This window comes from Plodia interpunctella, chromosome 6, assembly GCF_027563975.2.
Source record: "Plodia interpunctella isolate USDA-ARS_2022_Savannah chromosome 6, ilPloInte3.2, whole genome shotgun sequence".
NCBI lineage: Eukaryota > Metazoa > Arthropoda > Insecta > Lepidoptera > Pyralidae > Plodia > Plodia interpunctella.
Window position 1 is genome coordinate 7,761,124 of NC_071299.1, and position 22,572 is coordinate 7,783,695.

A 22,572-nucleotide genomic window follows, 5' to 3' on the forward strand; every position below is an offset into this window, starting at 1 on the left:
GTTGTTATACTTGAAATATATATATATTTCATAATTTAATATTTGAGTTGAGTTCACTATTATATGTGAATTTTCCGAACAAAAGGTCATAAGAATCATAGAGTTCAAGTGAGGTTTTAAGATGAAATTGGTCTTTGAAAAAGCAATGAAAAGTAAAAACTTATTTTCTCAAATTCTACCATTTTTGCATTTTATAATTTTCTCACGCAACTTAAAGAGTTATAAAGTCTAAGTTTTGAAAACAAAGAAAATGAAAAGTAAAAAATATTATAGATGCATATTTTTTCTTCAATAAAATACAATTAAAAATATCTTTATTTCCCATAAAAAACAACATCAGAATATACAAATGGACCAATGCCGAGCTTATAGCCAAACAATCTCTGCCACCCATTGTTTGTGTTGTAGTTCAATTGTCCTCGCAAAGCCTAGAGCCGTAGTACTCAATCAGAAATCGACCACGAGTCTATCAAGCTACAAGTGAATTCTAGCATTGATAATGCTGGACCTCGATTTCCAAGTGTAACATTGATTACCGGCGCCCACCGCCAGTTTCCATTAGCGCCAGCCAAATTTATCCTCGGGCGGCGTCGCGGGCTGTCGGGCCAGGCCGGGCGCGCGAGCGGGACGCGCAGAGCTCGCGGCGTCTCGGCTCCATTGATAGTCCGCGGGCGCTGCCGGCGACACGCCATCGACCACACCACGCCGCACTCTCCAAACCCCCCCGACTAACCCCGACAATGTGACTCTGCGCTCTATCCATCTCCAACATTACACGTGTGCCGCTCCCGCGAAGTGATACGTTTGTATATTAACGTGCCGATATTTACCCAGTGTAAATAAAGTTGCTGACAGTGTCGAGGTCGTTCACTGATCTGACAAGTTGGCCACCGGACCGGCGGCGGTCAAGATAGAACCACTATTCATTGGTGCCAAGTATGAGGCCTAAACAATAAGTCTAATAATATTGTTTTAGATATACATTGCATTTACAATAACGTTATTGGTAAATTAGGCTATTGTGATATTTAATTGTTGTTGTTACTTATAAATATAATAAATCATAATAATTGCAATATTGTTGTTGATAAGAACGAACCAGTGAGATAAAGTTATCAGCAAACACATGTCAGTATTCGTCGATGTGATTGAAACTCTCGCATGAAAAGAGCGTTTTATTGTATGCATTCTGATTAAGAACGCTTACGCGAGCGCCGTGTGTGAAGGAAAGTCGTGGGTGTAAATATCAGACGCATAGCAGACGGACTGGCGACGTTGTCTGGAATCGATGACTGTGCGCGGTTATAAGGGTAATACGAGTGCGAGGTGTGCGATGTAGGGCCAACAAGCGTCGAGATGCAACGCTCGGGGTCTCAGTCGGAGCGGCTGGGCGCCGGCGGAGGCAGCTCGTTCATCGCTAAGAGCTCAGCTTCCGAGCACAGCATGTCTACTGGCGTATCCGCCAGCAGCAGCGGCGGCACGTTGCCTCGTACGCTTAGCACCAGCGTGCTGCGCATCAAGAACAGATCCACCTTCTGGGAGAAGTTTTGGGACGAGCGCACGAGGCGTGATGCGTAAGTAATGATTTTACGTCTCGGCAAGATATGGATGCTATGAAAATAATCCTATCGGCTTAACAGTCACCAATGGAACCAGAAATCGTACCATGTATGTTGAAAATTGACACAATACTTCACTACCGAAATTCATATACGATTATCTTAAAATGTTGCGTTTTCATTGCTACGTAGTATTATAACAAGGCTCATAACAATAAGATAAGTCAACAAAAAACTATCTTGAAAAGTATTTCTGCATGAGATTGGATGTTTTCTACAACACGCGTCGTGTCATCATAGCCAGTCCTATGCTATTTGTCTGCCGAGAAAATTGGATGCCCAAACATAAAGTACTCCACAAAATCAAAGTAAATAAAGAAGACGTTTTCAATTAATATTCAGAAGAATAGCTTGCATTCATTGAAAGCTTCTTTTTATATTGTGTATAAAATTCAAATGTAAAATTAACCATTTTCAATCATAATTTCTATCGACATTTTGCTTTGAGAAATTCCCTCAGTAATATTTTCACTGGTCTTCTATTTAAAATTAAAAGTTTGTAGCAAGTCAACAAAAATAAGACACAATCAAAAAAGTACTATCTTCACAAAGTGCCCTGTAGTCACAAGGAAACACTCGGTTCCGTAACTATGAAAAGTTTCACCGTTTTGAATGCAACTGCAGCTTCAGAAATCTCTTTTATTAGATTGAATTTTACTTTTACTGCATATTTTTTAAAATAACGTTTGAGATTTGCGAATCTATATAAAAATTATCCTATCTGCCAAATTATGAAATGAAAAATCTATATATACTGGACTAAAGTAAAAATCGGACAAAATTGAGCGAATGACTGCATATAGAAATACAATAAATTAAATTCAATCTTTGACAGTACATAAAACATTTTAAGTAATAAAACTAGGCGCCAATTAACGCATGTCAATGACTTCGTTAAAACGATGGTAGCTTGTTTCGTTAACTATATTCTAATTTGCAATCATCATTAAACCGAAACTCATTGTGCATGTTAACTGAGGTCTTAATTACAAGATCTCTATTAAATGTGGCTAAATTAATAGGTATTAAGACGAAATGACTAAGGGAATTTTTGAGTACATTTTCTAAAGTCAATATATCATGTAGACTTAATACAGTCAAGTGCAATCTAATTAAATGAAATAAAAATAAGCATTCTATTATCTCTGTCAGAAATATAGAGATAACCAAGATGAGTTATTTCATCCGATGTTGAAGATAAAATGATGAATAAATTCTAAGCAAGCAGTAATTTAACCTGCGTATCTTAGAATCTCTTGAATAAGTATTTGCTTAAATATCAAGTCTTTCTTCTGAAGAATGTGATTATTTAAATATGTTACCACAATGCATTTATTTTAATTTAGGATATTTCGATAAAATTCTAAAGACCTGACGATGCTGCTACAACGACTTTCCATGGACGCAAAGTAACTAAATACTATGCTGATTCTAAATTTTATAACAAGTTTGGATTGGATTTTTGCTTCAGTGATCAGATTGCCCGTGTACGATTCAAAGACACGTCTGAAACAATTGATTTCAGAAAAGATTAAAAGACAAAGAAATTGCAGAGAATTTTCTCACATCCTACAGCATTTTATTTCTAACTAGTCGTCACTTTGTTTGAATTGATTCTGAAAAAAATTCAATAGATTTTCAACATGAAACATATTGATTTGTACATGGAGACATTTATTTCCTTTTAATTCCAGCAGCCAACTAATTCTACTAATTAGATGGACGATGGTAATGAAATAGCATATATTTATAGAACAAATACCTCGAAATTAACTAGTCAGATACATGTACAAGCTTTGTTCATTTGGCTGTCTGCGGTAAATTTGGAAATTACGGTAAAATTTTAGCAACCGTCAGTTTTGTGAGACAATTCATAGAATACTAGCTGCGCCCCGGGGATTCGATGCTTCCATGGGGAGCTCCAGGCTATTTTCTACGCGTGTACAAAATTTCGTAACATTCGGTCCACTAGGTAATGTGTGAAGAGGTAACAAACAAACTTACTTTCGCATTTATAATATTAGTTGGGATATTTTTGTCATATATATAAAACCGGCAATGCAGACAAACAAAAAAGGTTTCTTGATTGATATCAGAGATTTTCATAGCTTTGAATCATTGATAATCTTCAATGTGTGATTAGTTATATTACCTACCTGCGAACTTGAAGAGCATAAGTTGATATTTTCGTTTTGACTGATTCACGACTAAATGAAAGTTGAAACTAAGCCCACAGAGTCCAAAAACTCCATTGATAAAGGTCATCAATAGTTAGAACTGTAGTTTATAACTTGGAAATAACTTATTCGCAAATTGTAGACAAATTTTCACAGTTTGTAACAATGATCGACAATTATTATGACCTATTCAAAATGTAGATTCTCTTTGTTAGATAACTTTAATTGAACGTAACCACAGATACATTCTGACTCCGAGGTCTGGCGCCTTGCTGTCTATGCAAATTTAATAAGACTATTTTGGCACAGTAACAAATATTTCTAATAAATTCTATCGTTTAGTTGGCATAACAATTGTCTTCAATAATATACATGACATGAATTGTGATTTATGATATTATTTTTATGTGCTAGCTTTTGCTTCTTAATTAATATATTCATTAGACGGTGATGGCTCTTATTTGTTATGCAATCTAAGTTATTATGTGTAGAGACACACAGAGGTGTGATGATCTTTCGCATCTTTACAATGTAAAAACGTGAAAACAGAAAAATAAATAAACCTACTCCCACTTTTATAGGATAACGTCGTATCGTTCTATGTCACATCGAGCGAGCGTATAAATAACATAACGAGTGAGAAGTCCACGTATGTACAAATACATTTCTAAATACAGAGTAAAAAGGAAAAGATAAAAAAAGTCACAACATATATTTCCCACTTTGACAAATGATTCCTTGATTTATATCGTTTATTGTTATCATGAGCCTAATTTTATTTATCTAAAAAAATATCGAATATGAAATCGAGCTACTTTTACATTTATATAGCTAAATTACCACTGAGTCTACCGACTATGTCCAGCTTCGGGTCCCGGTTTAATAAATAAAACGTTTTTTATGAGGAGACAGGACACTTTTACTGGTAAACACTCCATCAAGATCGCCAAGATAGTCGTTCCGTGTGTTTTATTCCACTTAATGACATCGATAAGAGCATAGCTATTAAATATAAAAGGGAATGAAATTTTTATTTGTTATCTTCAGTATACTTCAGTATACTATATTAGTAATTAATTAGTTAACGCACTACCCACCTCTGTAAAAAATGACTTAACACCTAAAAATATTAAAAATAAACTTAAGTCCTACTTTATCGAACAATTGTGTTAGATTGCAACTTACTACTAGGTACTTGTTTTGTTTAAAATGGTCTACGTACGTGGTTCCTATATTACTGTTAAGTGATTAATACAAAATATTTTATACTACTGCTGACGTTGATGCTCACTGTGGACAAACCTCTGTGGTTTTTGTCAGTGTTCTTATATTATGTACTATATATATTTGTTCTTTATATGTGAAATAAAAAAAAAATAAAAAAAAAAAGTAAGTAACTTGCAGGAAATATACTTGCGTACAAATGTAAAATATTTCTTATTTACTTTATGCCCAATTTGGCAAAGTCTCAATAGGCCCTAGTGGATTTCTTTAGCAATAATCAACCATTAATTATTATGTAAACGCTTTTTTAAAGGTTCGAAATTTAATTCAGTTGCCGTGAGAAGGTAAGGTTAATTCAATAGTTACGGATCGAGGATCTCATATCAATGACGCAAATACACGTGTTGACTCTGAAAAGGGCAGAAATATCAATGTTAATTCGCTTCACTGGGCAAACGGATAAAACTGGGATCTTTGGGCATACATGCCTCATATTTATTCACAAGTTTTAACTTCCCTTCCAAATAGTCTTAACATTATTCATTCATTCTTGAATCAAATTTTTACGCAATTTGAACTGGTATTAAAAATAATAATAAAAAATTGCAAATTTAAACTTACAGAAAAATTACGTTTCTTCCTTTAAAAAATGTTGTTTGAGTTAATAACAAGGCAATTCCACATATAAGAGAACCACGAAAGCCACGAACATTAAAGGTTCCGAATATTAAAATAAGGCCTTCTTATACGTCTCATTCATTTTGATGAAACTTCAATTCTGCGATATGATATTGAAAAATAATTAATTATTTTCGTCATTTCAAAATAAAGTGTCTTTCAAAAAGTTCTACTAACCATGAAAAAATAGTCGCTGTGCCAGAGTCAATCTTCCTAATAGCCCTTCAGGGAACCTGCGAGATTTTTCCTACAATTACACAAACTGCTCACACGTTCCAAGAAATTGACACAATATTCTATAAACGGTATCTACAACAACTACATGTTAAGTTTGTATACACGGATCTCTAATCAAATTTAATAGCGACGCATGTGCAACGAAGGAAACTGATGATGTGATGTTGACTGTACGTATTGCGTAAATAGTTGTTGCGTGCATTAAATGTGTTATGAGACTACGTTACAATCGGCTCCATGGGGCTATTATCGTTAATAGCTAATATCTGAGCCGATGATGGAAGGACATAAATACTGTCTGTATATCATATCCAAAATATGACATTATTTTTTCAGGGCATATACTGTCTGCCTGACAAATCTAAATAGAGATTTTAACTTTCGTTAAAATGGTACACGCGACACTCATCCGCTTATTTTTAATGATCCTGGCTGTATATAGTACAGTTTGGCATTATCATTACCTTTTTATTGATATTTTTTTAATTATGTCCATTGTTAAAATTTACCCCCACCGAAGGTGTGATTTGGCATCACCGAATAAAAATCGCGCACATATTAACACCGCGCATGGGTGCGCTCTTCAGATCAAATATTCACTACTTTCTTCGCATGATAAATGAAAAAGCTATTATCACGGGTCTAAACCACAGTCAAATTCAATATAAATCCATCCATGCGTAGAATGAATCCCAGCAATTTTGACGCAAAACAGACCCAAGCATTCGTTTCATTGTGGTTTTGCATCAGCGGTATCTAGTTGAAATATATCTGTGCAGTGAACTTTGATCTTTCGTGCACATAACAGACTCCCACGTACAAAATGCTAGCTTTGCATACAAATCCTTTAATTCCTGTAAATTGTTGTGTGTGGTCGACATGGGTGGTACTTGTTATCACTAATGTATTTTACTTCTTTATATTCTACATGATGGACGGAAATCTTATGTGGGCGCTTATGGTAGCAGTTATAATAAATTGATATATAATTCAGTTTAAATTTTAATATTTTGTACGTAGTTGCTAAAACTTCACATCGCAGTGTCGCGCACGCACCCCCCCGCGACGGGTGTGTTTGCTCTAAAATAAATCGGTAACCGTTGAGTTGTTTCGTGGTTAACATTTAAAATGACGCAAGTTGTAAAGTGCAGTGCATGTAATATCGTCATTGACGAATTGCTTTGTTACATACAGGACAAAGTATCGATAGCTGATGAGGAAACTCTTGTGCGTATATGTACCTCGTCTTTTTCGAGTGAAGAAATTAAAAACGCAAAGTCACTTCTGTTCGAATCTATTCCAACAGACGTGAGGAAAATACACCGGAAAAATAAGGGAAAAGAAGGGCGCGAGGTGGGTGATATTATAAATTTATTTAAATCTACAGAACCAGATATAATGCCCATTTTTGTAGCGAAAAATTTAAATAAACTTCCACCGATTTCATTCGATCACTTAGATTGTTCCAAACTTCTAAAGGATATGATGAAGATAAGGGCTGATGTCGAGATAATTAAATCGACGTATGCTACGATCGATAGCATACAGGCATTAGAAACGGAAATTAATTTGATAAAAACAAATTCCTTGCCGCCAACATTGGCTTTAAAGGTAAACACAAAGCGCGGCGCTTGGCTAGACAGTGGTCCGATGGGGCTTTCTAACGATGACTTCAACAATTTAAGCAACGATAATCATGCGATTAATGAAAACAATTCTTTGGAAGCAGAATCATTTTTGCGTTATCGAAGTTTGAGGGTAGATGAAGATAATATTCAGCGTGATTTGAATGAGCGGCAACGGTCTATAGAACGAGCGCAGACGAGCGAGGTTGCAGCCCGCGGTGCGGGAGGGAGCCCTTCAACCGCAAGTGACGAAGCGAGCGCCCAGACCGGTTCCGCTCAGGTGACGTCAGATTCGCATAGCGGGACAAGTAACGATAAGGCCGCCCGTAAACAAGGTGAGCGTTCATCGATGCAACAAACTACGAGTACGAGGAATGAAAGCGAAAATGATGGATGGCAAGAGATCACATATCGAAAAAAACAAAAGAAGTATCGATATGTGGGAAAATCGGGTATTGCAAGAGATTCGGAATGTACCTTTAGGGCGGCAGATGTAAAACTTCCTATGTTTATAACTAATGTACATATGTCCACAAGGGAAAAAGACATAGTAGACTATATATTTAAGAAGACGAAGGAAACAGTTTACCTTGAGAAAATTAATATGAAAGTTGAAAGAGGACATAAAGCTTATAAGTTTTTCATATCGGAAGCTAATTTACCAATGTATATGGATGAAGCGATGTGGCCAGCTGGAGTAATATTTAGACGCTTTGTTAGTTTTACACAAAGAAAAAAGTTGGAAACCGGCCAGGACAAACCCCATAATGGATAGTACCTCCCATAAGTTTGCCACTTTTAACTGTAAAAACGTAAAAAGATCCATTGAGGATGTGAGAAGATTATGTCAGACGTGTGATATCATATGCCTTCAAGAAACGTGGCTGCTCCCGCACGACATTCCTGTTATAGGAACTATTGACAGCGAATTTGGGTACACGGCGACGTCTGCGGTCGACACGTCTGCGGGCATCCTTAGGGGTCGGCCGTATGGAGGCACGGCGTTATTATGGCGGTATAGTGCTTTTCAACAAGTGACAGTGCTGCAATGCGATAATAATCGAATTTGTGCTATAAAAATCACAACGGGAGATAGGCCAGTGATAGTGTTAAATGTGTACTTACCAACAAACAGTGCCGAAAACCTACCGGAATTTGTCGATTGTTTAAGTGTTGTTAGTGCTATTATTGACGAATATGGAATCGATGCGGTGTTTATTATGGGAGATTTTAACGCGAATCCGGGTGAGTTGTTTTACAGAGAGCTTATTAGTATTTGTGATGATCAGTTGTGGTCGTGTTTAGACGTAGATAGGCTGCATCCTAGTACATTTACTTTTATTAGTGATGCGCATGGAACACGCAGCTGGCTCGACCACTGTGTTTCAACTCACTCGGCTGGGCAATTGGTTACGGATGTTTATGTCTTGTATGACACTTGGTGGTCGGATCACTTCCCACTTATTATTCACTGTGATTTAAAACTGATATCACCCAAAGTCAGGAGTAATTTTAAGGATGAAAATAAGGACGTCCAGTGGGGTAGTAGAAGTGAGGAACAGACAATACAATATACCTCAGAGTGTCATAAAAGACTGAAACAAATTGATTTTCCTTCGGATTTTGTTACATGTGCAGATCATTTTTGTAATAATCGTGGACACAGGCGTACGCTAGACAGGCTATATTCTGACATTGTGGCCGCACTCCGTGACGCTGCCACGGTGGGTCGGGGTAGCGGACGTCGGGGTGGGAGTGGTCCGCGCATTATTGGGTGGAACAAGCATGTCAGAGAGGCTCACGTTGTGGCCAGGTCTAAATTTAGGGACTGGGTCCTATGTGGAAGACCGAGGTCCGGTATTGTTTACAAAGAAATGTATAAAAGTAAACAAATTTTTAAGGGAAGGTTAAAATGGTGTCAAGAAAATCAGGACCGATTGAAAATGGAATCCCTAGCGGAAAAATATTCCAAGGGCGACTTTCGTAGCTTCTGGAGCGACACCAGTAAATTCAATGTACGACCTGGCCTTCCCGTGAGCGTCGCTGGTTGCAGTGATCCAAAGGACATTGCCAATGTGTTTAAGGATCACTTTTCTGTTCATTCACCGCTTGTTGAGTATAAGTTAGTGGACAGCCACCACATTTAAAGGTTATATTCTATTATATATATTGTTTATGGTTATCTCATGGAGTGACATTGTTGTTGTGAAAAATGGTTTAAATTTGTAAGACGTTAAAATGTAGCTGATAGAAATAAAAGAGAAATAAAATGATTTAATATAAAGGAACTTTAATTAATTGAGGCATTCAGATCTACAAAGCCAATAGCACGCTTCCACTGCGTCAGATGCGTACGGTATAGTATGTAATAAATTTATTTGAATTTTAGAAAAATTACACAAGATGTCGGCAAACAAAGAATGTAATATTTTAAAATATAATGTGGTGCAATTTTCCGGAGAATCTTTTAACACGTGGGCCTTCCGAATCAAAAGTATTTTACGTGAAAATAACTGTATTGAAGCGATAGAAAATGAGGAGTTTTATAAAAAAGAAATAGCTACACAAAAAAATCTAGAGGCACGAGCCCAAGCTCTAATAATAGCAGCTGTAGCGGATAGCCATTTAGAATATGTAAGAAAAGATTCGGCCTACCAAATGTTTAGAAATTTAGAACAAAATTTTAAAGAAAAAAGTACAAGAAGTAAACTATTTTTACGAAGACAATTAAATGAAATTAAATATATAGAAACAGAGCCTTTAAAACATCATTTTACAAAAATACAAGAAATTTGTACTTCATTAAAAGAGGCAGGAGGAGGAATTTCGGAAGAAGAACAGGTAAATTATATATTATTGTCGATGCCAAAATCATATGAGCCAATAGTAACAGCTTTAGAAACGATTGGAGATTTGAAAATAAATATGGTAATGGATAGATTATTAGGAGAAGAAGAGAAGAGAAAGAATTCGTCACAGGAGAATGAGAATAGACAGAGTGCTTTTAATTGCGGAAAAAGAGGAGTAAGAGGTAATTTTGCAGGAAGAGGTAATTATAATAATAGAGGAAGTTATGATAATCGAGGATATGTTCGAGGAAATTACAATAGTAGAGGAAATTATAACAGTCAAGGAAGATATGACGGTCAAGGAAATTATAACAGTCAAGGAAGTTTTAATGGTCAAGGAAGATTTAATGGTCGTGGAAGATTCAATTATCGAGGAAGATTTAACGGTCGAGGAAGAGAACAAAGAAATTCATATTATATGTATGGTAATAGTAGTAATCAAGATAATGTTGCATTTTTCGGAAGATCTGAAGATTCTGATGACTGGGTGGAATTTATTGTAGATTCTGGATGCTCAGATCATTTAGTTAATAATAAAATTTACTTTTCTCAGTATATAGATTTAAAACAACCAAAATTGATTTCAGCTGCCAAAAATGGTATCTCTCTCCAAGCGGTAGGTATAGGTAACATAGAAACTCAATGTTATGTTGGAAAAAAGTCAACTACATGTACAATTAAAAATGTTTTTTATGTGCCTGATTTAAGAAAAATTTATTGTCAGTGTCAAAAATGGAGTCAAGTAATTTGTCTGTCACTTTTGAAAGAGGTAAAGTTCGAGTTTATGATTCTTCTAAGTTTTTAATTATGATTGGGAACTCTGACAATTCTCTATATAAAATTTGTATGAAATTCAGTAAGAAAAATTGTAATAACTGTTTTTTATCTAATTCGGATAGTTTGTTATGGCATAGGCGTTTTGGTCATTTAGGTATGAATAATTTAAATGTTTTAACTAAAAATAATATGGTTGACGGATTAAGTGACTTAAAAAATTTAAACCTCGAAAATATGTTATGTGAGACTTGTGTGTTAGGGAAAATGACTAGATTACCCTTTAATAAGATAGGTTACAGAGCTAAAAGACCACTTGAGCTAGTGCACACAGATGTTTGTGGTCCTATTACTCCAATTAGTAGGGAAGGTTATAGATATTTTATCACGTTTATTGACGATTACACTCATTTTGTTATGGTTTACCTTATGAAACAGAAAAGTGAAGCTTTTGAAATATTTAGAGAGTACTATTATTATGCTACGAAACATTTTAACTGTGACTTATTAAAATTGAGATCTGACAATGGTAGAGAATACGTAACTAGAGAATTTTATAATTTTTGTAGAAATAACGGAATTCAAGTTCAGTACACGGTGCCATATAATCCTGAAATGAATGGAGTGGCGGAAAGAATGAATAGAACGTTGGTGGAAAAAACTAGGACACTTTTATTAGATTCACAATTGAATAAAGAATTTTGGGCGGATGCTATTTTGTGTTCTGCATATGTAACTAATAGAAGCCCAACAAAAGGGAAAGATTGTACACCAAGTGAATTATGGGAAGGAAGAAAACCAAACGTGATTAATATGAGAGTTTTCGGAAGTGTTGCTTATAATCATGTGCCATCTCAATTAAGACATAAACTTGATAACTGTGGAAAAAGAATGATAATGATAGGTTATGCTAGAAACGGTTATAGACTTTACGATGAAGATACTAAAAAAGTGGTGATAGGAAGAAATGTAATTTTTGATGAAAAAGAACGAAAAGAAAGACAGAATAATGTAGAACTAGAGTGCCGAGAGGTAAAAGAAGAAGATGTTTACAAAGAAAATAATAATGAAGAAAATGATAATGAAGAATTTTATGAAGCGGAAGATACATTAGAAAAAGATGATAATTCGAAGGAAAATTCTGAAAAAGAACAAATTGTAAGGGAGAAAAGAATAATTAGAAAACCCAAGTGGCAACAAGATTATGTTACTGATTTTGAAGGAAATGAAAATGAAGTAATGTATGCTTTAATGACTGGACAAATAGAAGATACGCCACATACATTTGAGGAAATAGATAAGAGAGAAGATAGTGAGTTATGGAGAAATGCAGTTAAGGAAGAGTTTAATGTTCTTGAAGATAGTGGAACATGGAGGAAAGTAGAAAGAAAGAGAGATATGAAACTTTTAGATACTAAATGGGTATTTACAAAGAAAAAAGTAGGTGATGCAGAGATATGTAAAGCGCGACTTGTTGTTTTGGGATATCAACAAACAGGACATATGGATAATTTATATTCACCTGTATTGAAGATGCAAACATTAAGAACATTATTAGCAGTTGCTGCAAAGAAAGATTTTAAGATTAAACAAATGGATGTAAAAGGAGCTTTTCTTTATGGTCGAATTGATGAAGAAGTTTATTTAAAAATACCTAAAGGATATTATATTGGAAAAGAAGACAATTACGTTTTCAAATTAGAAAAATCACTTTATGGTTTAAGAAAATCTCCGAAATATTGGTATGAGAGATTTACTGAAGCAATGTTGGATTATGGCTTTCAACGTTCTGAAAATGATTATTGTTTATACATGAAAGATAATGTTTATGTTTTATTATACGTTGACGATCTTTTAATTTTCGTGAAGCAGGAGACAGAGATAGGAAAAGTGAAGACGTTTTTGACAACACAATTTAGAATGAAAGATCTAGGTAATACTGACATGACATATTTAGGAATTTCTATTAAGAGACTAGATGACTGTATTTTAGTTAATCAGACAAGATACTTAAAAAATATTCTTAAAATACATGGGATGAGTGATTGTAAAGGGATTGATACACCTATGGATGTAAATTTTAAATTTGAAGATGAAACTATTGATATGAATTATGAAGCTAAATGTAGATCTTTAATTGGTTCTTTGTTATATGTAACAGTGAATTCTAGGCCAGATTTAACGTTCCCTGTAAACTATTTAAGCAGATATCAATGTAAACCGAATTTGACTTTGTGGAAAGCTTTGAAAAGAATTTTGAGATATGTTAAACAAACTTTATATTATAATTTATGTTATAAGAATTGTAATAATATTTCATTAGTTGGTTTTGCTGATGCAGATTGGGGTAGAGACGTTGATAGGAAATCAACTACTGGTTATTTGTTTTTAATTTTTGGTAACACTGTTGTATGGAAATCTAAAAAACAATCTGTAGTAGCTTTAAGTACGACGGAAGCAGAATTGGTAGCACTTTGTGAAGCTTGTGTTGAGTCTTGTTTTGTTATTAAGATTTTAAATGATTTAAATATTGAAGTAAAGGATTTTAAAATTTTTGAAGATAATCAAAGCACTATCAAATCTGTTCAAACTTATGATCAAAGAAAACTGAAGCATTTAGAAATTAAATATAATTTTATAAAACAAAAGGTTGAGCAAGGTTTTGTTAAAGTTGAATATATAAGTACTAATAACCAATTAGCTGATATTTTTACTAAGCCTGTTAGTAAGTTATGTTTAAAAGAATTTGTTGTTAAGTTAGGAATTTTAAATGTGATGTCTGAGGAAGAGTGTTGAGTATAAGTTAGTGGACAGCCACCACATTTAAAGGTTATATTCTATTATATATATTGTTTATGGTTATCTCATGGAGTGACATTGTTGTTGTGAAAAATGGTTTAAATTTGTAAGACGTTAAAATGTAGCTGATAGAAATAAAAGAGAAATAAAATGATTTAATATAAAGGAACTTTAATTAATTGAGGCATTCAGATCTACAAAGCCAATACCGCTTGGTCCGCCGCGGGAGGTGCTCAGTGCTGACTTAGGTAGTAAAAAGGTGGAGGCGTCATTTCTTGCGAAAGACGTTGCCAAAGTCATAAAACTCATCTCTAAAGGAAAGTCTCCGGGTCATGACGGTCTCAGCATTGAGCACTTGCTGTTTGCCGGACCTCATATTAATAGGGTATTAGCTATGTTCTACTCTCTGTGCGTGAGCCATTCCTACTTGCCGGGGGATTTCATGAAAACGGTGGTAGTACCTATAGTGAAAAATAAAACGGGAGATCTCACGGATAAAAGTAACTATAGGCCCATATCCCTTGCTACCATTATAGCCAAGGTATTTGACGGATTGCTTAATACACTGCTGGACAAATACATTGTGCTTCATGACAATCAATTTGGATTTCGACCCCGATTGTCGACTGAGAGTGCCATACTGTGTCTTAAGCATACCGTCAAATATTATACTGACCGCAAAACTCCTGTGTACGGCTGCTTTCTCGACCTGTCACAGGCTTTTGACTTAGTTCGATATGACTTACTGTGGAGTAAGTTAAGGAGCGTAAAATTACCACTTGAATTTGTAAACATGTTTCAGTACTGGTACGCTCATCAAACAAATAGCGTGCGTTGGGCGGGTGCAGTGTCGGAATCATATGGGTTAGCTTGCGGCGTGAGACAGGGCGGATTAACATCTCCTACCCTCTTCAATTTATATATTAATGAGTTGATCATCGAGCTCAGTAGCCAACATGTTGGCTGTCACGTTGATGGAGTTTGCGTCAACAATTTAAGTTATGCGGACGACATGGCGCTGTTGAGCGCGTCGGTCTGCGGTCTGAGAAAGCTCGTTGAAATTTGCGAGAAGTACGCGTGTGGCCACGGACTTTTGTATAACGTTAAGAAAAGTCAAGGTATGGTCTTTAGGGCGGGTACTAATTGTCCCAGGGATGTACCACCGGTAAGAATAAGTGGTACGCCTCTGCAGTGGGTTTCTCAATTTAAATACTTAGGTCATATTATAGCTGCCGACCTTAAGGATAATGCCGACATTGACAGGGAGCGGAGGGCATTGTCAATCAGAGCCAACATGATTGCCCGCAGGTTTGCACGATGTTCACGGCAGGTCAAAATTGCGCTGTTCAGGGCTTACTGTACGTCGTTGTATACCTGCAGCCTGTGGGCTGACTATACTAAAAGGAGTTACAATGACCTCCGCGTCCTTTACAATAACGCGTTCAGAGTGATATTGGGGCTGCCCCGATTCTGTAGCGCTTCGGGTATGTTTGCGGAGGCGCGAACAGACTGTTTTCATGCAGCCATGCGTAAGCGAAGTGCGTCCCTGGTGCGCAGAGTACGGACCAGCTCCAATGTCATTTTGAACATGATAGCCGACCGACTGGATTGTCCATACACCCGGTGTTGCTGTGAAAGACATGTCGCGGTGTCTATGCCGCTGAGGAGGTATTGACATCCTAAACTTTTAATTATTTGACATTTTTATTTTATTTTATTCCAAATTATGTTTTATTATTTTACTGTATGTGTTACTTTTAATTATTATGGTTATTTAATTTTCATTTGTATTAGATTGTATTTATTTTTATGTAATTGTTATAAAGTCGTGTATATGGATCTTTGTTGTCCGAAATAAATGAATTTTATTTATTTTTTTTTTTTTATGAATATTTTCAGAAAATCCTCTAGGAAATTGATACTTCTATATTACGCATACTTCATCAATATCGCTAAGCCGTTAAGCACTATAGTCAAGCGTGTAAACATAATTAAAATGATACATAAATTGATTCATGATAGGTGGTAGGTCCACCTGGTAGGTGGGAGGACGAATCTAATTAACATAGGACTAATGCATGCATGAACGCTATGTTGGTGTTGTATTATGCCGGATCACTGGGGAATCCGCATGGAATCTGTATGAATGATTAATTGCAATTAACGTTCGATGACAATGAGGACTGTAATCAGCCAAGTGCATCCAAAATAGGTGTAGTACTTAAACCGAAGTCGATTTTCATTATTTTCCATGGATGCATTGTACAAAATAATTTGCAAATTTAATTTTAATAGTTATAATATCAAAATATTTACTGATTCGCGATAATGATAATCTATATAAAAACCAAATAGATGCATCAAAATACGAAATTGAATAAATCCTATGATATATCACTAGTACCACAGAGCAGTACAAAGTGGAATTTGGGAATCCTATTGGCAGCCAAATCACATTTACTCCGAATTTCAAAAGGTGTCTGAATATATTTCATTATCTATGCTAAAAGCTGCTTTTAAGAATTGAAATTTATTACGCATCAGAAGCATCCCACATAAAATTAACCCAGAGTGTGGGTTTCTGACCCAGGGGCGTAATCAAAGAGTTCCAATATTTTTGGCGTGATTACAGAGTTGCTATATTATTGGCGCGATCAATCAAGAGTACTAGATTCGCCTTTCTTTACAGAGAAGTATTTTAGTCAGCTAATATTTTTTTCTCGAATGTAATTGCTGACTTATTTCATTAATATTCATAATATTAAATTTAACTTCTCATGAATTTCACAATTGTTGCGACATTTAATTCATTCTATACACCCACAATAATAGTGAGACTTATATTAGAAATTAAATTACGGGTTTATAAAAAAAGATTTATTGATGATACTTATTATTTTACTTTATTTATATGGTTAAAACATATCTATTAGACAAATAACACAGATTGAGTTAAGATAAATCAGATCAAGACTTGTATTATGGGATACTAAACTCAACGATACAATATTTTATAACACTTATACATACCTATATAGAATAACATTCCCACAGCCAGGTAAATCTAAAAAATATTATAAAACAAAAATCTAGACAAAAAAAAATGTTTTTTTCTGGTCAGTTCAATAACATAGAATGTAATTGTAACAAAGCAGTCGCTGTAGCAGGTCTGTACTATCTATTTTCAATTAAGGTTTGAAAGAACTGCATTTGTTTCTGAAAACGCTTTACATTGTTTCGCAATACTAACCTAAACAATGAAACATCAATTTTCATTTGAAGTTGACGGTATTAAATCTATTCTTTTGGATTAGAAACGCTACAATATTTAGGTACGTTTAATAGAGAAAAACAAGAATTTTTAATAAAACTTAATTTAAATGCTTTTTTATCTACAATATTGATAAAATAATTACAAGTTTTCAGTTGTGATTTTTTAAATTAAATGTGACGTTCCACGAGAAAAGGTATTTTATGGAGGGCACTCGCTTACTACATATTGTATGCATCCTTAGATTATTATAAAAAGAAATCCCCCTGTCGCATGTGTGTCTGTTTGTGTGACAAACTAAAAAACAATTTTTGGAACAAGGATTTTTGTACATTTTGCACCTGTAGCTAGAAGAACGTTTAGATATATATAATTTATTACGGTTTTACAAGAGCGAACCGAAGCCGAACGTTACAAATCAAATATTTTGTTCAGTAAAGCTGCCTTTGGTTGTAAAATGAATTTTTATTGCAACCAGCAGCGCAGTGGACAGCAAAAGCAAAAAGTTACTCGCTCTATGAAGCTCCCACTACGTTCGTTCGGATGGATTTTTCTTTTTATGTATGCTGACTTGCCTGATTTATTTTTTGTTACAATGCATTGCATACTTTACTAAACAATGTACCACAATTATTTTTTAAGTAATAACCGCTCATTGAAGTTAGAGTTTACATAGAAAATCCTCATTTCAAAATATGTTTCTTGCAGTGAAACGAAAGAATAGATAACATCTTAAACAAAAACTTAAAATAAAGTAAATAAAAATAGTACAAATTATACAGCCCATCCAAGGCGTTGTTATGCGGCAACATGTCCAAATAGCTGACAGCAACGTGCCCAAATTGCTGGCAGCAATACGTGTTGCAATCCCGAGCCTCTGTCCAAAGAAGTTCCCAGCTCTTTGGTTTCCTCGACCAGTTTTTTTTTGAAATATCAAATATATTTCAAACGACATTTATTGATCACAAATTGCAAAGAATTTAAAATTTCATGAACGTACCTATATCTGTTGCAGCCTAGTTTATTTTATTCTGAGTTATTAATATTCTGTCGTATGTACTGCAGCACAACGTTTACCTATGCTACGTTTCATGAATATTGCTCGTCCAAAGCCTGGATTATCGCGTAGGCGCTAACAGGAGACACGTGGATGCAACAAACTACCCCAGGCCACTGGGCTATAAATACCTCGGAGCTTCACCGGAGCCGCGGAAAACTACCCATTATACAAGAAAATTAATTTCACTTAATATCCTTTATGGTTTTTCCGTTCCTTGTTACTGTCTCTGGGGTTTATTCCAGATTTGTGCCACATGTTCCTGGTTACAGGCCACATCACCCTAGCCGTGAATGGAACCGAATAAAAATAGTTATAAAACAAATAATTAGATCAGTAATTTCAGTTTTATTATCGCACTACTCTTATTTAAGAGTACTAAATGAGAAGGAAAAGGAGCATTATCAATTTCCTTCGAATGATTGGCCTACTTAAGAACAAGGGCAAAAATAAGCTAAGTAGGTGATCACAACAAAAAGTTGTTTGTTGAAAATATAACTTGTTTTACAGTTTGGCTAGTTTCCAAAAGCGAGGCAAGTGATCAGTGTAGTTTTAACTACGCGGAAATTGCGAGTGGAGACATAAAATATGGTTATGTGTAATTTACTTTCATAAAGTAATTAAGCTTATAATCTAAAGGTTTTGGGTTTTAATCAAACTCGCACCACATGAGTGTGATGTGAATACATACCATGTGAATGTGGTAAAAAAAAAACACGCTATTGTCACAAAATGGAATCCGTTCCCCAATATAAGTGACATCGTGTAATTCTTATTGACCACCATTTGTTTATACAAAATATTTAGTTACGGGAAAGACATATCTAACTATAAGTACATACAATAATAAAACTTCACGTGTGTGTATGTATCCGATAAGCAAAGTTTACCTACAAATATAAGTTATGTGCGACGGAAAACATGTCGGGGGAAATAACTGCGAACACTGAACATCCTTCTAACTTTATCTGCGTTTGTTATCGATGAACAAGGCACGCGATGCAAATTCTCTATAGATTTCTCTAGAGGAATCCACATTTTATTTCAACAAGCTTTTGTAAATAAATACAAGACGACTATACTATACTCCACTATGTGTTCCTCTTTTCTCCTTTGTTAATCCCAACTAACATTATAAACGCGAAAGTAAGTTTGTTTGTCACCTCTTGATTGTTATGAAGTTTGATACACGAGTAGAAAATAACCTGGAATAACACATAGGGTACTTTTATACCGAAATTTCCACGGAAGTGAAGCCCCGGGGCGCAGCTAGTATGTAATAAAATAATACAAAGGTATCCCCATTATATTACTAGACCTAAAATCATTAAAACAAAAACAATTGAATATACTCTCCGAAGTAGTTACAGAAATATGATGATTGGTCAATATAGAAAATATTAGATATCATGGTTATGTAACCTTTGCGAATTGTAACAAATAACGTATTGCAACCCTCCCGCCCTGCCTGCTCATGTTTCTATATCAAATTCGTATTGCCAGATATATTTTCAAGTTTCATCCGATACCAACTATCTGATATTCTTTGAGGATGAACGTGGTCTGTTTATTTGAAATCGATCTTGACAAACTATTGCATCGCTCACAAAAGCTTGAATCTAATTCTTTGAGGGACACATACAATATTTATGAGGCATGCGTTTATTTCACTTCCGAAGTGATAAATTATGTATGGAAAACAGGTTTGTTTTACAGAGTACAATTAGAGAAGGTTGCTTGTAACTATTGATAAATTATATTTTTTTCCTTTTACAATTTCTTAAAGGTATAAAAAATATTTTATTTTAGCCAATGTATACTATTACTATAAAAAGGTAAGCGTTTGTGAGTTTGTATGTTGGAGGCGGATAATCTTCAAAACTACCGAACCTATTTCAAAAATTATTTCACCATTAGTTACATTATCCAAGATTACTATAGGCTATACTTTATCTGAAAATTTCCACGGGAGCAAAGGCCCGGGCAATATCTAGTAACAAATCAAAGTAGATTTTTGAATATTGTTAAAAAATACAACCGGCTTATCTATATTTTGTGGTCAATTTTTCTTGTCAAGACTTGTGAAATGTATTCAGCCAGACACAACGATACACAGTCCCTGCCCCTTCTCAAATGTCCAAACCACTATATTGTAGTAGATGCCGTACTAAGTTTATTAACAAAGTTGGCAAAACAACACGGAACCTGAAGCGTAAAGTCTATTCAAACTCAAGACAGGCCCTGCATAAATTTACTACATTACCATGCTTTCTGTTGTGTTATACGAGTGATTTGTGTGCAAACATAATTATTATTCGGCAAGTTAATAAAATAATACCCACTTCTGATAAAACTTACGAATAAGAAACGGAAATCGACTGAAGTCAACGGAAACAGGCGAGCCTGTAGGAAATCTACACATTTCCGCTTTTAGAAGTACAGCTAACCAATTTTCTTCCTTTTACTTCACGGAGGAGTATTGTAGTAGCTATATCAAATTATTTTCTTCTGCTTGATTTATTTATAACAAATTATAGAAATGTTATATAAATACATACAAAAACATTTTAATTGTAAATTATTTAACTGACAGAATCAGTCTTTGTTGCCTAATTTTGTTCAATAAAATCCGTGAGACGATTGTATTTAATTTATTCCGTTTCATATTATTTCGGTAAAGTAACCATCTGAGGGATTTATTCTTGACTTCATGAGTAAGCAAGGTTACTGGTCAGCCCACGATGATGGCGGTGTCCGACATTATAGTTTGCTAATCCTCCAATTTATTATTAATACCGTGTAAACAATGCATATTCTAAAACAATTATAAACCATAATTTTCCTGTATACGATATTTTTGTTAAAATTAAAGTTGCGAATGGAATCCTGTGGAAATAACTAATTCTTAAATAAAATTTAATAATATTTAAAGGAAAACTGTAACTCAATATTACTCATTAAAATGTATTAAACTTCTAGACTGGAATGACCAAAGTTACGATGCAGAGAATTTATTAAATGGAAGACTCTCGTGAATTCATTGTAGTCTGCAATATCAACTGAATAATATTAATTAACTTACAATATATTTTAATATATTGTATAAGTAATACCATATACTAATAATATACTTACAATATATACGTATATACAAATAAATTAACTACTAGAGAAATGACAATGTTGGAAATATAATTATAAAGAATTGTGTTTTTGTTAAACTTGAAAATAAAACATAAAAATATCCGAATGAGATACAATGCCTGCTTGTAACTGAAAACAATCTCGCACCACAGGCAAAGTCCGTGATTTATTAGCTAATACAATTGTTTATCAGACTAATTTCGTTTATTTTTCAATGAAATTTATTGCGGCCCGCGTGTTGGAAATCAAAATTACTTTGTTTACGATATACCTACAGGCGGATTCTCATTTTCTAGGAAAAAACAACATACATTGCTTTAAAATTTATTGGCAATTTGGAAATATGATTAGTGGATTTTCTTGAAAGGAAACAAAGCATTTGAACTCGTATCCTCACTTTCACGTCTAAAGATAACGTAGGCACTAAACTTTATGAGTAATTTATTTAACAAAAATAATTACATGCACATTACATTATAGGTATATGTCGAATGATACCACACTAATCTGGGCCTGTATCGTGAGCATCAATTATGGAAGTATTTTTTTAATACAACATAACGATCACTTTATTTGAAGTAAATAAATTTACATCGTAATAATTAATTTCGAACTAAAATATTTCCAAACAATAACAATAATAGCATGAAATATAAAATAGAAAAAGAAAATACTGATGACATAAAGTCACATAGAATATGTCTTTAAAGACACGTTCACATTCACATTACACTTATCAACTTTCATTGCGAGATCATTTCATATTCGCCGTAAAAAAGTCTTTATCACACAAGCACCTGTGCTCAGTTGAAGGCAGCAATATAACTTGAGCCAACTTGACATAGTTCGACTTACCCAAATTACTTAGTACTACCAGTAAACCCCACAGTTCCTTTGTATCCTTTGAACAGTGCTCTAGATCTTTTGATTAGATCTAAACTTATCGGCAAAGTTTAAACGCTACTATTAACCGATTTTGAACATGGAATAGAAAATGGAACCTTTCGTATAACAGTCTACTTTAGGCAATGCTAACGGCTTATAAAAGCCTTATTGTTTGTCAGGATAATCCACACAATCCTGTTTCTGGCATGTATTTCAAAGATTTAATATGCACG

At 34.5% G+C, this 22,572-nt stretch overlaps 2 protein-coding genes across 15 annotated transcripts in view; both read left to right on the forward strand.

Annotated features, from left to right (window-relative positions):
• dnc (dunce) overlaps nt 1-22,572 on the forward strand; it is a 334,918-nt gene that overhangs the window by 258,371 nt on the left and 53,975 nt on the right. The window contains exon 1 of one of the 14 annotated variants that reach the window (XM_053746317.2): nt 671-1,574. The exons of the other annotated variants lie outside the window; for them this stretch is intronic. Within the exon in view, the coding sequence (XP_053602292.1) occupies nt 1,357-1,574 (218 nt within the window). The 5' untranslated portion in view covers nt 671-1,356. Of the gene's footprint in view, nt 1-670; nt 1,575-22,572 lie in introns of those variants that run through there. 14 annotated transcript variants of the gene reach the window in all.
• LOC128670559 (uncharacterized) lies at nt 6,609-9,664 on the forward strand. The gene has a single exon (XM_053746319.2). The coding sequence runs from the start codon at nt 7,064-7,066 to the stop codon at nt 8,333-8,335; it is 1,272 nt and encodes a 423-aa protein (XP_053602294.1). The 5' UTR covers nt 6,609-7,063; the 3' UTR covers nt 8,336-9,664.

What these genes read in the sequence shown, in the direction of transcription:
- LOC128670559 (XM_053746319.2), top strand. Translation starts at nt 7,064, where the DNA reads ATGACGCAAGTTGTAAAGTGCAGTGCATGTAATATCGTCATTGACGAA.